Source organism: Carcharodon carcharias, chromosome 23, assembly GCF_017639515.1.
Source record: "Carcharodon carcharias isolate sCarCar2 chromosome 23, sCarCar2.pri, whole genome shotgun sequence".
Classification (NCBI taxonomy): Eukaryota; Metazoa; Chordata; class Chondrichthyes; order Lamniformes; family Lamnidae; genus Carcharodon; species Carcharodon carcharias.
The window spans coordinates 4382494-4399220 of NC_054489.1; the positions used below are offsets into that span (position 1 = coordinate 4382494).

General features: G+C 44.3%; 2 protein-coding genes across 2 annotated transcripts in view; one reads left to right on the forward strand and one right to left on the reverse strand.

Annotated features, from left to right (window-relative positions):
• Positions 1-4411: 4411 nt before the first annotated feature.
• Positions 4412-9154, forward strand: LOC121294048 (cholecystokinin-like). The gene is made up of 2 exons (XM_041217586.1): positions 4412-4625; positions 9027-9154. The coding sequence occupies exons 1-2, from the start codon at positions 4412-4414 to the stop codon at positions 9152-9154; spliced, it is 342 nt and encodes a 113-aa protein (XP_041073520.1).
• Positions 9155-13920: 4766 nt separating this feature from the next.
• Positions 13921-16727, reverse strand: part of LOC121269106 (trafficking kinesin-binding protein 1-like) — a gene marked incomplete at its 5' end in the record, with an annotated part of 70245 nt that continues 67438 nt past the window's right edge. The window contains one exon of the mRNA XM_041173570.1: positions 13921-14886. Coding sequence (XP_041029504.1) covers positions 14139-14886 — 748 coding nt within the window. The remainder of the gene's footprint in view (positions 14887-16727) is intronic.

The window sequence follows — 16727 nt, forward strand, 5'->3', positions numbered from 1 at the left end:
AAAAAAATTATTTTTTGTCATTTTCTTATTTCTCTTTATCAGATATAAAAATTTGAAAATGGGTAAAAAGGCTGTCTGGCTAACAGTCAAGCATCATCCAATTGGGCAATGAGTCTTTTGCTTTCCAATTGGTGTAGGAAGACCGTGCATCATAAGGATGGATGTATTGGCCGACCAATGGCTGGAGTGTTGGGGCAAGTCATGTGATTAAACCTCCAGGAATACATCCAATCACAGTTGGCAAACCTATGTTCACTATAGATGTAGTTAAAGGGGGAGCTGTGGTCAGGAGGTGCCCTGTCACTACAAACCCATCCCCTAGTTTCCCCACAGCTAAAATTGTGTGCTTGTCCTGATGGAACTTCCTTCATCTTTAAACTCAGTTCCTTGGAGCTCAGTTCAATTTGAACCCCATCTGCTGCATTTCCTACATTCGGTGGAGTTAAACTAACCCTGCCCCCACCCCACATCCACCTTAGAAAAAGAGACTGGGTTGGGGGAGATGAGAGAGAGAGGGAAAGATATGCAGAGAAAGAGACAAAGATGTTGAGAGAGACAGAGACAAGATCAAAGTAGAATGAAAGAGAGAGAAATGTAAGGTCACACAGAGGCAGGAAAGGAGAGAGGATGTGAGAGAGAAAGAGGGGAAGAGCAAAAGAGCAAAAAACACTGAAGGACAGAGAAAAAAAAGCAGACAAAAGAAGAGGAGAGAGATTTCATTTTATTCTGTACCATCTGTGAGGATAGGAATAGAAGAGCATTCAGCTCCTTGAATCTAATCCACCAATCAGTCAAATCATAGCTGATTGAATCTTAACTCCATTTACCCACCTTAGTTCCAGATCACTTCATCCTAACTCATTGATTTATTTTTCTCCTTCATGTTCCCCTTCACTCATGGCCTGAATTTGGTGGGAGTCTAGTGACCTGCAAAACTCACCATTCTTCGTATGTTAGACATAGACAATGAGTGCTTAAAGTCCATTCAATATGGGGGACAGTAAAACTGTGTCCAATCCAGTCCTACCCTCTCTACACTCATATTTACATAGGCTAATGTACAACAGAGAAATAGGCCATTCAGCCCAATGAGCAATACTGGTGTTTGTGCCCAACACAAGTCTCCTCCGACCCTACTTCATCTCACTTTATTAGCATACTCTTTCATTTCTTTCTTGTGTTTATCTAGTATCTTTCTGTATGTCACTGCAGCCCTCCACCCTGCTTCCTTTACTTGACATTAAGTGTAACACCCAGCAGCCCTGGTTGAAATCATTAAACCCAACACAGACCTGACCCCATCTAAAATCCACTAAAAGCTATGGGCTGAGATAATCACATCACTCACACACACATACATATATACAATAATCACATTCTCCTGAGTCCTGATGCGTCTAATGTGCTCAGTGCAGTGTTGAGAATCTGGAAAATGCAGTTAGCACTATCAAACTGCCAGAGCAGATTGCAGTGTGTGTGCCACTGTCCCCTCAGTCTCTCTGTTTAGTCTGCTGGAGTTTATTTTTGCAGTCAAGGGAAATTTACAAACTTCAGAATCCCATTCTCCAGTTTATTGAATAAGACACAGGTCAAAGAAAAGAACAATGTGAAAAGTAAGAATGTTGGAAGGGACGAACTTAGAATAATTTGGGTTTTGCAGTTTCCAGGGTGTAAGATGAAGCTGAGTATGTGAAATCCAATAATGGCAACAGATACTTACAGTTAAACATAACATCCTTCAATCCTGGCAATAGTACTGAAGACTTGTGCTCCAGAACTTGCCGCGCCCCTAGCCAAGCTGTTCCAGTACAGCTACAACACTGGCCTCCACCCAGCTATGTGGAAAATTGCCCAGGTATGTCCTGTACACAAAAAGCAGGACAAATCTAACCCGGCCAATTACTGCCTCATCAGTCTACTCTCATATATCAGTAAAATAATGGAAGGGGTCATCAACAGTGCTTTCAAGCTGCACTTGTTTAGAAATAACCTGCTCACTCAGTTTGAGTTCTGCCAGGGCCACTCAGCTCCTGACCTCATTACAGCCTTGGTTCAAGCATGGACCAAAGAACTGAACTCCCAAGGTGAGGAGCAAGTGACTGCCCTTGGCATCAAGGCAGCATTTGACCCAGTTGGCATCAAGGAGTCCTAGCAAAACTGGAGTCAGGGGGAAAACTCTCCACTGATTGGAGTCATACTTAGCACAAAGGAAGATGTTTGTGGTTGTTGGAGGCCAATCATCTCAGCCCAGGATATCACTGCAGGAGTTCCTCAGGGTAGTGTCCTAGGCCCAATAATCTCGAGCTGCTTCATCAATGCCCTTCCTTTGGGAGCAATGTGTTGCTGAGTGATATGGACTAGGAAAGTTCCAGATTCAATCTCTAGCTTGTAGAATTAGCCAAACACATTACACACTCCTCACACATACTCTTATGCTAACACACAGTCACACACATACACTATTGCACTGTGGCAGCAGTTTGTACCATCCACAAGGTACACTGCAGAAACTCACCAAGGCCCCTTCAACATCACTTTCCAATACCATGACCTCAACCACCTAGAAGGACAAGGGCATGGATTCATGGGAACACCACTACTTGCAAGTTCCATTCCAAGTCACTCACCATCCTGACTTGGAAATATATCGTCGTCCCTTCACTGTCGCTGGGTCAAAATCCTGGGACTCCCTTCCTAACAGCACTGTGGGTGTACCCACACCACAGGCGCTGCAGTGGTTCAAGAAGGCAGCTCACGACCACCTTCTCAAGGGCAATTAGGGATGGGCAATAGGCCAGTGACACCCACATCCCATGAAAGAATATATAAAACACACATTCACACTCCTCACAGTCACCTATACTAACACACTTATTTGCAAGATCAAACACACCTGACACATATTCTCACACTAACCCACATACAAATTCACACTCATTACATTCCTCACATTCTCAAATAAACACAGACTTTGATATACACCACACAGTTAGGCACCTCACACTTACACAGATACATATACTCTCACTGCACACATAGACAGTGGTAAAATCTAAACTTATCTGCCCTAAGAAAAATAAACAATGTTTTTATCTCATCTCCTGTTGCGTTTTTATGAATCTTGAGTTAGGAAGGGATTTGAAGCCCAAATGACGCAGAGAACTCCTTTTGACATTTATTTATTTATTTAGCTTCCCCTGTGTTTAACATGAGACACGTGAGTTATGGGCTGTATAAAAGGGGCTGAGAGAGACGGGGCTGAACAGCGAGTGCATTCAAGACTTCAGATCAGCACCTTGGACAGAGACAGGTTCCAGAGTGGGTGAGCCAGCGCACGGACTCATACTTTCTCCCTCTTATTTTCTCTCTTATTTGTTACTATTTTCCTTTCTCTTCTGGTTTGCTCTTTTTTTCTAGTATCTTTATTTTGTCGTTCTTTTCCATTATTTCTCCTCACTTCACTCGTTATTTCTGAGTTGCATCTCCTCCTCCAACTCTCCTCACCTTCCCTCTCTCCTCTTCCAGCTCCTGTCACATAAACTAGTGTCGGGGTGAATGCAAACTCAACGGGGCTCAAGGTGGGTGGGGGGTTGGCGGGGGGGAGGGTTGATTCACACCGGGTAGGGGGTTTAATCCGATAGGAACTTCTTCAAACTCCCCATTCGGCTGGAACGTGACCTTCCGTCGCTTTACTCCAGGGTCTTGGAAGGATTTTGTGTCAATTGAGTAAAGTTTTATAGAGTTAGGGAGCGTGGGTTCAAGACCCACTCGAGAGACTCAAGGACAGATTTTCAACTGCATTTGAATGCATAAGGGAGTGCTGCTCTGTCGGAGGGTCAGTACTGAGGGAGTGCTGCTCTGTCGGAGGGTCAGTACTGAGGGAGTGCTGCTCTGTCGGAGGGTTAATACTGAGGGAGTGCTGCACTGTCCGAGGGTCAGTACTGAGGGAGTGCTGCACTGTCCGAGAGTCAGTACAGAGGGAGTGCTGCACTGTTGAAGAGTCAGTACAGAGGGAGCGCCGCACTGTCAGAGGGTCAGTACTGAGGATGTGCCACATTGTCTGAGGTGCTGTCTCACATAACCTTGACCTGATCATGGTACTCCAGGTGTGGTCTAATCAGGGTTTTGTATAACTGAACTGTAATTTCTACAAGTTTATGTTCTCATTCTCTAAAAATAAAGGCCCACATTTCATTGGCTTGATTGATTTTTTTTTTCTTTCTGTTCAGAACATTTTAATGATCTGTGTACATGACCCTCTATGCATACTTGGACCTCCAATTTCTGCCATTTACAAACAATTCTTATTCTATCTTTTTAGGTGCAAAGTGGATGACTTCAAATTATGTTGAAATCCACTTTGCCCATTTATTGTTACTGGATGTCCATGTGTGATTTGTATTTTGCAGGTATGACCAACACAGTGTACATCAGTGTTCTTGTGGTTGTCCTGGCAACAGGCTGCCTGTCAAAGCCACTTTCTGGTCCTCACAATAATGGAGGAATTATCCTGGAACGTACCGGCAAGTACCCATCAGGCAATGGGGCAGGTTCACTGGGCCGCAGGGCTGCGCCTTTAAGAGCAGAAGATCTGATATCCAGACTGCTACCCCAGATTCAAGAAGGTACAGTGGGGGCACCTCAGAAAGGCATTAGACAGCATTCTGCAAATTATTCCATAAGAACATATGAAATAGGAGCAGGAGTAGGACACTCGGCCCCTCAAGCCTGCCCACGCATTCAATAAGATCATGGCTGATCAGCCCCAGGCCTCAAATCCTCTCTCGTGCTCCTCATAACCCTCAACTCCCCGATAACTCAAAAACCCATCTACCTCCTCTTTAAATACTTACAGTCTTACAGTGATCTAGCCGCCATAACTCTTAAGAGAAAAAATTCCTTCGTATCTCAGTTTTGAATGAGTGTCCCCTTATTCTATAACGATGTCCCCTAGTTTGAGATTCTCCCGCTAGTGGAAACATCTTCTCAACATCTACCCTGTCAAGCCCCTTTCCTGAAGGACTCTTGCTGGGTTAGCACAGCATCTTGCAATTACATAGCATCTTTAGCATAGAGCAGTGTCCTCTGGGCACTCCACAGAGGGACAAGGAAATAAGATTGGTGTTGAGCCTGAAACAGAATGTCAGAAAATGTGTAATTCTGAGCGCATAATCCAGGTTGACACTCCCTGTGCAGGACTGACGGAGTGCTGCATTGCCGTAGGTGCTGTCTTTTAGTTCAACCAAGGTCCCATCTACCCTCTCAGTTGGACATACAAGAACCCAAGGCCAAGGGGTGGGGGGAGGGTTCACCCCAGCATCCTGGCCAACATCAACATCACTAAATTAGACATCTGGTCATTATCACATTGCTGTTTGTGGGACCTTGCTGCGTGCAAATCACAGTCGTAATGTTTACATTCCAACAATGAAGATATTTCATTGGCTGTAAATTGCATTGGAATAATTTGAGGTTGTGAAAGGCTCTCTAGAAATGCAACTTTTTTTTAAAGGGGGCCTTAAAGGAGGCAGTGGGTGAAAAGTTTAAGGGAGAGAATTTCTATCAGTGGGATCCAGGTGGCTGAAACTAATGGAGGAACAAATGAATGGAATAATGAACAAGAGGAGCTGGAGACAGCTTTAGATTAGAAGCAGTGAGGCTGTGGAAGATACAGGGGCTGTAAGCCAATGGTTAGCAAGGGCAATAGGATAAGTGAGTGAGATTTGAAATGAATTGTTCATGTACAGCAGAGTTTGAGATGAGCTCGAGTTTCTGAAGGTTGGAGGATGGGAGACTAATCAGAGTATGAGAATAATTGAGCCTAGGGGGTGATAATAACATATATGACAGTTTCAGCAGCAGATAGGCAGCAAGTGGAGCTGGAGTCAATAGCCCTTGTCTTTTCAGAGCATGTAGCTCGGGATCGATTGGAACACAAAGTTCCTAAACAATCTAATTCCAGTTCCACCCTTTGCTGAATCTTCCTGTGTGACCCTGAGTAGTGACTGTTAGTAGGGTACTTGACTATTCAACCGCTTAGAACATCACACTCAGCCTGATTCTGTCCACAGCTGAGGTCCAAAAATAATCTTCCAGTAGGGATTAGTAGATAGTGCCCAGGAACGGCAGTACTCTCTGGCTTGTTGAAGTCATTTTCCCTCTCTCTTCCCTCTTCAGTCCGATGAATGTGGCTAATTATAAAAACCCATGGACACAACCATTTTTTAAAAATCCAACCTTTTTAAAAAAAAAATATCCAATTCCAGCTGATCCAGTCCACCCTGACTCCCAACCCTGAGCCCTTTCCCCTCCACCGGACCCAGACCATTGTGATCCACTGACTCACATGCAACTGAATCAATCCCTCCTGTCCTCTCCACTGTGATGTTGGTGAATCAGGCTCAGTAGTGGTTCCACTCAAGTTCAAAGAGCTTGCTACCAATCACTTGTCTAGTGATGGATGGAAACTTGAGTACAGTACCAGAGGATAGTGTGCAGATCTGTACCCCAGTGAGTGTCAGTGTGTAAGGAACTGATCCCCAGTGAGAGTCAGTGTGTAAGGAACTGATACCCAGTGAGAGTCAGTGTGTGTGGAACTGTACCCCAGTGAGAGTCAGTGTGTGTGGAACTGATCCCCAGTGAGAGTCAGTGCTTATGGAACTGTACCTCAGTGAGAGTCAGTGCTTGTCGAACTGTACCTCAGTGAGAGTCAGTGCTTGTCGAACTGTACCTCAGTGAGAGTCAGTGCTTGTCGAACTGTACCTCAGTGAGAGTCAGTGCTTGTCAAACTGTACCTCAGTGAGAGTCAGTGTGTGTGGAACTGTACCCCAGTGAGAGTCAGTGTGTGTGGAACTGTACCCCAGTGAGAGTCAGTGTGTGTGGAACTGTACCCCAGTGAGAGTCAGTGTGTGTGGAACTGATCCCCAGTGAGAGTCAGTGTGTGTGGAACTGATCCCCAGTGAGAGTCAGTGTGTGTGGAACTGTACCCCAGTGAGAGTCAGTGTGTGTGGAACTGATCCCCAGTGAGAGTCAGTGTGTGTGGAACTGATCCCCAGTGAGAGTCAGTGTGTGTGGAACTGATCCCCAGTGAGAGTCAGTGTGTGTGGAACTGATCCCCAGTGAGAGTCAGTGTGTGTGGAACTGATCCCCAGTGAGAGTCAGTGTGTGTGGAACTGATCCCCAGTGAGAGTCAGTGTGTGTGGAACTGATCCCCAGTGAGAGTCAGTGTGTGTGGAACTGATCCCCAGTGAGAGTCAGTGTGTGTGGAACTGATCCCCAGTGAGAGTCAATGTGTGTGGAACTGATCCCCAGTGAGAGTCAGTGTGTGTGGAACTGATCCCCAGTGAGAGTCAGTGTGTGTGGAACTGATCCCCAGTGAGAGTCAGTGTGTGTGGAACTGATCCCCAGTGAGAGTCAGTGTGTGTGGAACTGATCCCCAGTGAGAGTCAGTGTGTGTGGAACTGATCCCCAGTGAGAGTCAGTGTGTGTGGAACTGATCCCCAGTGAGAGTCAGTGTGTGTGGAACTGATCCCCAGTGAGAGTCAGTGCTTGTCGAACTGATCCCCAGTGAGAGTCAGTGCTTGTCGAACTGTACCTCAGTGAGAGTCAGTGCTTGTCGAACTGTACCTCAGTGAGAGTCAGTGTGTGTGGAACTGATCCCCAGTGAGAGTCAGTGTGTGTGGAACTGATCCCCAGTGAGAGTCAGTGTGTGTGGAACTGATCCCCAGTGAGAGTCAGTGTGTGTGGAACTGTACCCCAGTGAGAGTCAGTGTGTGTGGAACTGTACCCCAGTGAGAGTCAGTGTGTGTGGAACTGTACCCCAGTGAGAGTCAGTGTGTGTGGAACTGATCCCCAGTGAGAGTCAGTGTGTGTGGAACTGATCCCCAGTGAGAGTCAGTGTGTGTGGAACTGATCCCCAGTGAGAGTCAGTGTGTGTGGAACTGATCCCCAGTGAGAGTCAGTGTGTGTGGAACTGATCCCCAGTGAGAGTCAGTGTGTGTGGAACTGATCCCCAGTGAGAGTCAGTGTGTGTGGAACTGATCCCCAGTGAGAGTCAGTGCTTGTCGAACTGATCCCCAGTGAGAGTCAGTGCTTGTCGAACTGTACCTCAGTGAGAGTCAGTGCTTGTCGAACTGTACCTCAGTGAGAGTCAGTGTGTGTGGAACTGATCCCCAGTGAGAGTCAGTGTGTGTGGAACTGATCCCCAGTGAGAGTCAGTGTGTGTGGAACTGTACCCCAGTGAGAGTCAGTGTGTGTGGAACTGTACCCCAGTGAGAGTCAGTGTGTGTGGAACTGTACCCCAGTGAGAGTCAGTGTGTGTGGAACTGATCCCCAGTGAGAGTCAGTGTGTGTGGAACTGATCCCCAGTGAGAGTCAGTGTGTGTGGAACTGATCCCCAGTGAGAGTCAGTGTGTGTGGAACTGATCCCCAGTGAGAGTCAGTGTGTGTGGAACTGATCCCCAGTGAGAGTCAGTGCTTATGGAACTGTACCTCAGTGAGAGTCAGTGCTTGTCGAACTGTACCTCAGTGAGAGTCAGTGCTTGTCGAACTGTACCTCAGTGAGAGTCAGTGCTTGTCGAACTGTACCTCAGTGAGAGTCAGTGTGTGTGGAACTGTACCCCAATGAGAGTCAGTGTGTGTGGAACTGTTCCCCAGTGAGAGTCAGTGTGTGTGGAACTGTACCTCAGTGAGAGTCAGTGTGTGTGGAACTGATCCCCAGTGAGAGTCAGTGTGTAAGGAACTGATCCCCAGTGAGAGTCAGTGCTTATGGAACTGTACCTCAGTGAGAGTCAGTGTGTGTGGAACTGTATCCCAGTGAGAGTCAGTGTGTGTGGAACTGTATCCCAGTGAGAGTCAGTGTGTGTGGAACTATTCCCCAGTGAGAGTTAGTGCTTATGGAACTGTACCTCAGTGAGAGTCAACGCCTTTGGAACTGTACCCTAGTGAATCGGTGCCTTTAGAAGAGGGGAGACAATAAAAAGTGAAAATTGCCAAGAAGGTCTAATTATTATTTTTATTTCAAATAGCTGGGCTTTTGAACCAAGCTGACAGGTATCAGCTACGAGATGTCCTCCATCAAATGCATGACAGAGATTACACAGGCTGGATGGACTTTGGCAGACGCAGCATCGAGGAGTATGAACTGGACTCCTAAAGTGCAAGATCAGAGTCATCATTCAGAGAAAAATTTTCATGTGTTTTGCTAGGAAACCATTCACCCAGTGTACCAACAAATTGAGCTCAGAATATCAGTCACTGTTTCATATATATCCATTCTCAAAATAATGCGGAAACAGATTTTTGATCCATTTAAGAATTATTGGAAAAATTATTGGTGTTGATTTTATTCAAAGAATTTGATATTTTTTGCTTGTTTAATAAATGGTCTAAGTGTTGTGTACTACACTTGGTGTTCAGAGTTATTGATTGCCACAGACTACAGTGTGTGATCCTGGATACATGTGCTGTGGGACCCTAAGGATTAACAGCCTCTCAGAAGAAACATAGAAACCTGCATTTGTGTTCATTCTTTGTGAAACAGTGAATTACAGGATGTGTGTGTCCGCATGTGTGTGTGGGTGTGTGTGTAGACATGCCTGTGTCTATGGGTGTTTTCTGCAGGGGTTGGGGGTGTGTGTGTGGTGGGCGGATGGGCAGGGGGCGGGGTGGGCAACGGGGGAGTGTGTCCTGGGAATATGGAACATCAAAAATTGAACATTCAACACATTCTCCAAATAAATATTTAAAAATGACCAATTTGATATAACCATGGCTCACCTCACTGCAGGTAATCCAGTGACTAGAGAGGATATTAGCTCCTCTTTGGAATGTTCATGTTGCAATCGGCACACTGCTTTCTGATGGCCAACCCTCTCTCTTTTGCTGAATGCTGACTCGATCTGGGCTACTTCTGATCTTTGTGGACCGCATGACTAGTGATAACCTGTGGCTTATCTGTCTGGATAAAGGCAGAGGCGGCTGCTGTCCAAGTGTATATTTAATTACAGTTAAGGAATATAGGTTATTTGGCCCATCAGGTGGGGGAGGAATGCAGCTTACATGTGTGAGTATAGCTCCCATCTCTGTACGCCACTGTAATCTCTACAGTTATTGGGAAGGAAAGAATGAAAGCTTTTCAAAGCACCGGGGAAACAGGAAAGGTTTATACCAAACTTTAATCAAGGAAATGCCAGACGGCTCAGGGTCTCTGAAAGATCTGAGGTTGACAGCCTGGGAGATGGTCCTTTATGTGGTTACAACAACAACTTCTACTTATATATCGCCTTTAAAGAAATGTCCCAAGGTGCTTCACAGGAGCACTAATAAACAAAGTATGACACCGAGTCACATATTAGGTCAGATGACCAAAAGCTTGCTTAAAGCTGGAGTTTATAAGGAGTGTCTTAAAGGAGGAAAGTGAGGTAGAAAGGTGGAGAGGTTTGGGGAGGGAATTTCCAGAGCTTAGGACCCAGCAACTGAAGGTGCAGCCACCAATAGGAGAGCAATCCTAATTGGGAATGCACACAAGGCCAGAATTAGAGGAATGCAGGTATCTCGGAGAGTTGTGAGGCTGAAGGAGATTACAAAGGCAGGGAGGGACAAGTCCGTTCAAGGATTTGAAAAAAGTGTGAGAATTTTAAAGTCAAGGCACTGCTGAACGGGAGTCGATGTAGGTCAGCGAGCACAGAGATGATGAGGAAACTGGGACTTGCTGCAAGTTAAGGCACAGGCAGCTTATGGAGGGTGGAACATGGGAAATCAGCCAGGAGTGTAATGGAATCGTCAAGGCTAGGAGCAACGATGGCATGGATGAGGGTTTCAGCAGCAGATGAGCTGAGGCTGGGACAAAGACAGATGATGTTATGGAGGTGGAAATAGCCGGTTTAGTCTTGGCACAAATGTGATTGCAAAAAAATAATTGATGGACACCTCATTGCTATCAAATCCCAATTTAAATGACAACTTCTACAGAAATTGTTATTTAAATATTGAGAAATATTGAGGGGGAGGCAATGTCATAGTGGTAATGTCACTGGACTAGTAATCCAGAGACCCAGATTTATGCTCTGGGGACCTGGGTTCGAATCCCACCATGGCAGATGGTGAAATTTGAATTCAATAAAAATCTGGAATTAAAAGTCTGATGATGACCATGAAACCATTGCCCTTTGTCATAAAAACCCATCTGGTTCACTAATGCTCTTTAGGAAAATCTGCCGTCCTTACCTAGTCTGGCCTCCATGTAACTCCAGAACCACAGCAATGTGGCTCACTCCTAAATGCCCTCTGAACAAGGGCAAATAAGAATGGGCTGTAATCTCTACCCAGTGATGTCCACATCCCATGAACGAATAAAACAAAAAAGGTCCAGGAAGCTAGGAGCATCTTGGGAATCTTACTGATAGGTTCTGATCGCTGCCCAGATCTAATCACTGCTGCTGATGAGCTGGACTTTGATTACTCTGGACATGAGATACTCTCCACATTAGAACAAGCATCTGGGGCACTGAAGTGGGAGATATTAGAGAAGAGGGAAGTTTACAGCAGCCTCTGAAAGTAGAGAGAAATTTGGCAAGTCAGACAAGGAAGGTTCAGGGACCATTTACATCAGTAACTCAAACTCAAACAGTAACTCTTATGATATCTGCTTTATTACTTCTCTTAATTAAAAAATTACAAATCTTTACAGGATTAAACTCTATCTTTGATTTTTCTTTCTGACACAGTGAACTCGAGGTCTGTTCAGTTGCTACACAGAATAGCTGACAGACTCGAAGGAGCACCTCATTAACTTAATAAGGGAGCAACTTATTTCATCTACAAATCTCCAACTAGGACGGGCTTATGTGCAGTCACATTTCCTAAAATACATTACACCTTTGCACTAAAACTGCAAATAAACAAACTGCCTAAACAGCAGATTGATGTACGTAACACACAATTCCAGAACTGAGTTCAGTCTCTACATTGCATTCTTACTAGAGGCTGGGAGAAGGGAATGATTGGTGACAGAATCTTTATTGTAAATGTAAGTCAGTGATCAGGGTCCAAGGCTGCCCATGGGGAAGAAATGGGGGATCAAAAACAGGAGTAAGTCCCTACTGAAGCATCTAATAAGACACACTGGTGGAGGGGCTGGTACGGTTCAGGGTGATCTGCTAGCGCCACAATTAGCACAGTTAGTTGTGCTATTTCTCTGGGATGCTCAGTCACAAGATGGTGGAGGATTTGTTCTTTAATCCTCCAACACACAGAGGCCTGAAAGAATTCAGACTCCAGAAAGATCAAAATTGGAATCATGTCTGGGACTTGGAAAATTAACCTAATAAAACCCAGTTAAGGTTCCATTGCTCCTGACACTCAGCCCTTTAACACTGAGGGTTTAACATTTTCACTGAAGAATTCCTGCTTCTTCAAGGTGGCTCATGTACCAACAATACTTAGAGTTAAGTGCTGATGTCAGGAAACACTTCTTCACATGAACGGTAGTGGAAATCTGGAACTTTCTCCCAAAAAGTAGTCAAGGTTAGGGATTAATTGAACATTTTAAAACAAAGAATGTTGTTAAGTAAGGGGATTAAGGAGTACAGAACCAAGCATTCCTAACATGCAGCTGTGTTCTGAACTCCCTAAACTCCACTGTGACTCTGCTGAATTATCCAGACATTCATCTTGATTTTATATGAGGTTGGCAGTGGGGCTGTAAACACAGAGGAATTTCAGCTTGCAAATTTCAGAATTTCCACAATAACATTTCAATTTTACTTTGTTGCACTCCAATTTTTTTTAAGGTTACTGCAGAGTGCGAAGGATTAACATTCAGTAACCAAAGGCAAAGGAATTCTCCAAAGATAAAGACTTGTTGAATTTTTAAAAATGATAAAACCACCAGTGAAAGCACAGAAAATTCTCTCCCAATGCAGTCAAGGATAACTTTTATATTACAGCTCATTGTTTACAGATGGTTAAGTGTTACTGTGGGTGCCAAACGTGTTTAGTCCAGGTGCTGATTCGCTGATATAGCAGCAAGTAATTCAATCAGTTGTAATCTGCCTGTACTGATCCTGTATCGTAACAACGCATCAAGTTCAATGGAACAACTCACCAAACTTTTAAAGACTAGGAGCCGTCTCAGATATAAGAAATGCACATTATTCCACAGAGTCAGGCACCCTTCCAACTATCCGACTCTAAGAGTGCTGAGGTACAGGTGTTTAGCTGCACCATTGCCAGTTGTTTCATGTGGATCAGAAATGGTGGAGGGGGATAGCTCCCACTGAGTATGGTGAAGCTGGTCACACAGTGAGGAATGTCGGTGCTGAGAAAATGGAACATCCTTCCCTTTCAGCCAAATTTCCCCACAACCCAGAATCTCAAGAATATTTTTTCTGGAAGTGTCAGAGATCAGGCTTCCAGTAAAGATCTGCAGTCACTACTGATACTGAGAGAAGTGTTTGGGAGTTCACTCAGGGTCATACACTGGCACAGAGGAACTCTGTAGGTGACTGGTCAGGGCACCAAATGCTGTCAAAGTGCGACCACCAGCATTCTCAAGGCAGCCTGGGCTCTGTGCATATATGACCTCTAAATAATACATATTTAAGAATAAAATCCACAGTTTATGCCCAGTGGAGATTCAACAAAGGATGACAATGAGTGAAATAGACTGAATTTGTCCAGGATGCATGATATTGTTCAGTGACCTGAGACAGTTGACTGGGAGTGGAGACACATACACACACACTGAATATGGAAGGAGCACAGAGGTCGTTAAAACACCATTACCTCCCATAGCACAGACCAGCCAACCACATTGCTACCATTAGCAATTCAGTTCACATAATAATTTTCATTTCATCCTTGTCGTTATTGATTATTAAACATTTAGCAGATAATTTAATAGCGAATCAATTAAAACAGTTTGCTTAATGCATACAAAACTGAAATAAAATGGAATGGATCTTGGATTGACTGATGGGAACCTGCTGCAATAGTCATATGACTAGGTTCAGTATTTTTAAATACAATGCAGGTAGGGAAGTGGAGGAGAGAGGGGGTGAAAGGGGGTCATTCATTCTGATCCTGCTGGAGGATCTGTCATTACATTTAGGAAGTCAAAGTCTTGCTACTCCCATTTCTCATGTGCTGAATCTTCGGGTGAGTCTGGTCAACCTTTGGCCCTCAGGGTTAACCATCCCCCTGGCCACCACTTTGTCTAAACCAAGACGCTTCAGTTTTTCCACCAGGTTCAAGCTGAAGATGTTTCTTTGGGTCCTGTTGTCACTTGGGCTCCTTCCATCCTCTGCGAAACTCATCCTCTTGAGCATGGACCTTGCTAAGCTGGAGGTAAGGAAGGGTTTTAGAGGTGGACTGGTATACTTCAGTTCAAATGGAGATTTAGAAAGGTAGATCAACTGTGCTCTTGGATCTGGGATATTGGGCAGGGTTCCATTAGAGTGCTGTTGAATAATGGCAGTACCCTCAGCAGCACTGCTGTCTTCAGCGTTACTGACAAGGTCATACACCGCTGCAGATATTCCATGCTCCTTTAGCAATGTGACTAATCCAAATGAAGTGCTCATTGTGATGGTATGTTCTCTCAGGTTAGTGGCTGACTCAGATGCATAACGCTGACGGTGGGGAGAACAGCACGTGGCTTGCAGTCCCTCGAAATCCGTGCTGGATGTGGTGGTCCCCAAGGTATTAGAGTTTCTATTGGATAGGGTAGATCTCAAAGAGCTTATGTCCCCATGCGATAGAGGAGGCTGAAATCTGTCAAAATTTCCACATGAAGAGATGGGCCTCAGTCTGCCCAAGTTCCCATCAGATGAGGTAGACCTCAACTTGCCAAAGCTGCCACAAGAGGAGCTGGGTCTGTGATGAAAACTGGAAAGAGAACAGAGGGGTAAACACTCAATAATGTATTTGACAACCAAATCAATAATGTAGCGAGGTGGATCTGGCATAAACATGGTGTCATTGCACTGAGTGTACCCCAAGTTAAAAGGTTTGCTTCCTGTATTAATCACCAAAAAACAGAACATTTTTGGGTATGACTGATTCAGAACTTAAGTTTTAAGCAAGAGGTTAGATACCACAGTTGCCAAATTGAAGTATGCAAGTGCTGTGATGTTAGGCACCAATCCTACAATCACCACAACCCACCCTGCCCAATTCATAAACTTCAACCCACTCCAACCCAGCCAAATCCTGCCAAACCAATCACTGTGCTGTGAAGCTCATTCCAACCAAACCAACCTCAATTCATCCCAACTCACAGTTACCTCATGTAAAGAACCCAAATATCACTGAAGTTCAAACTTATCCAATCAACCCCATTGCTAATAAGCAAAACTCAACTCAACAACGTTCTTGGTGCAATGCTACACATTTCAACTCACCTCAAACTCAACCAATCCAAGCCAACTCTCTCTTATCCAACTTTGATTACCACTTGACCAGTTTTGATCTATCTGACTTCAATGCAAAAACCTCAAGCAATCATGTCACAGGACAAGGTATATCACTAGTTTTTGTTGATAATATTTTCTATGGGTATACATACTGATAAGTAAATCCAGAGGCTAATTTCAATTTCAACAGCTGATCAATCTTTTACCGGGACTTAATGGATCCCTTGTTTAAATTAATTATTTAGAACCCCAACTCCAAACCTTACATTGCTCTCTTTGTCATGACTGATGCCATTGGATGAAGCTCAACAGAAGAAATGAGCAACACTGGTGAAATTCAACCATGAAATCACAAGCAGAATAGAGCTGGAGAGAATAACATACTTTATCAAAAACATTAAAGCCATAAACTCAAGATTGAAAGCCTCAAACATTATAAGATAATCATGGGTTAAAATGGGAATGAACTTTACAAATAATGTATGACACAGAAACAGGCCATTCAGCCCAACTGGTCCATGCTATATTCCACACAAGCCATCTGCCACCCTTCTTCATCTCACCGCATCACCATACCCTTCCATTCCTTTCTCTCTCTCATGTGTTTATCCAGTTTCCCTTTAAATACATCTATACTATTCACTTCAACCACTCCCTCAGTAGAGAACTTTTTCCTGAATTTCCCATTGGATTTATCAGGGACCTATTTATGTTTATGCTATCTACTTTTGGTCTCGCCCGAAAGTGAAAACATCTTTCCTACCCTGTCAAGCCAGTTCACAATTTTAAAGACCGCTATCAGGTCACCATATATTATATGCTGAAGGTCCTGCAAAGCAGACAAAACTGTGAGCCACACCAGATTTTGTACAAATTCCTATGCTGGATATGAAGCAGATTCCCAAAAATATAGTACACAGGCAATACAATGACATCATTAGCAAGGTGCTAAATAATTGGCTCAGTCATTAAGGTAAGGTTCAGTCATCTCTCCATGAGCACAGAGAGAGACATCAGCACGGATTCTGCACTAGAAGCCACACAAAAGTAGGGCTGGTCGCAGTTTGAATTGGAGAAAGCAGATCTTAAATATTTTTTAAGTAAAGTGATAATTCGACCATTCCCATATCACCCTACCCATTCCCATATCACCCTACACCATCACCCTCACCCCAGGATCTTCAACCGCTTTCAGCTTTTTTCTCCATCAAAATTCAATTGAAGGCAAACCAAAGAGAACGTTTCGAAGCTCTACATCTACAAGCTGCTGAAACAGGGCAACTGATAGCTCAAGAATTCATTCTTTCAAATTGC

Coding starts and splice junctions, on each gene's coding strand:
- LOC121294048 (XM_041217586.1), top strand. CDS start 4,412: ATGACCAACACAGTGTACATCAGTGTTCTTGTGGTTGTCCTGGCAACA. Junction 4,626..9,026: donor GCTACCCCAGATTCAAGAAG/GTACAGTGGGGG, acceptor TATTTCAAATAG/CTGGGCTTTTGAACCAAGCT.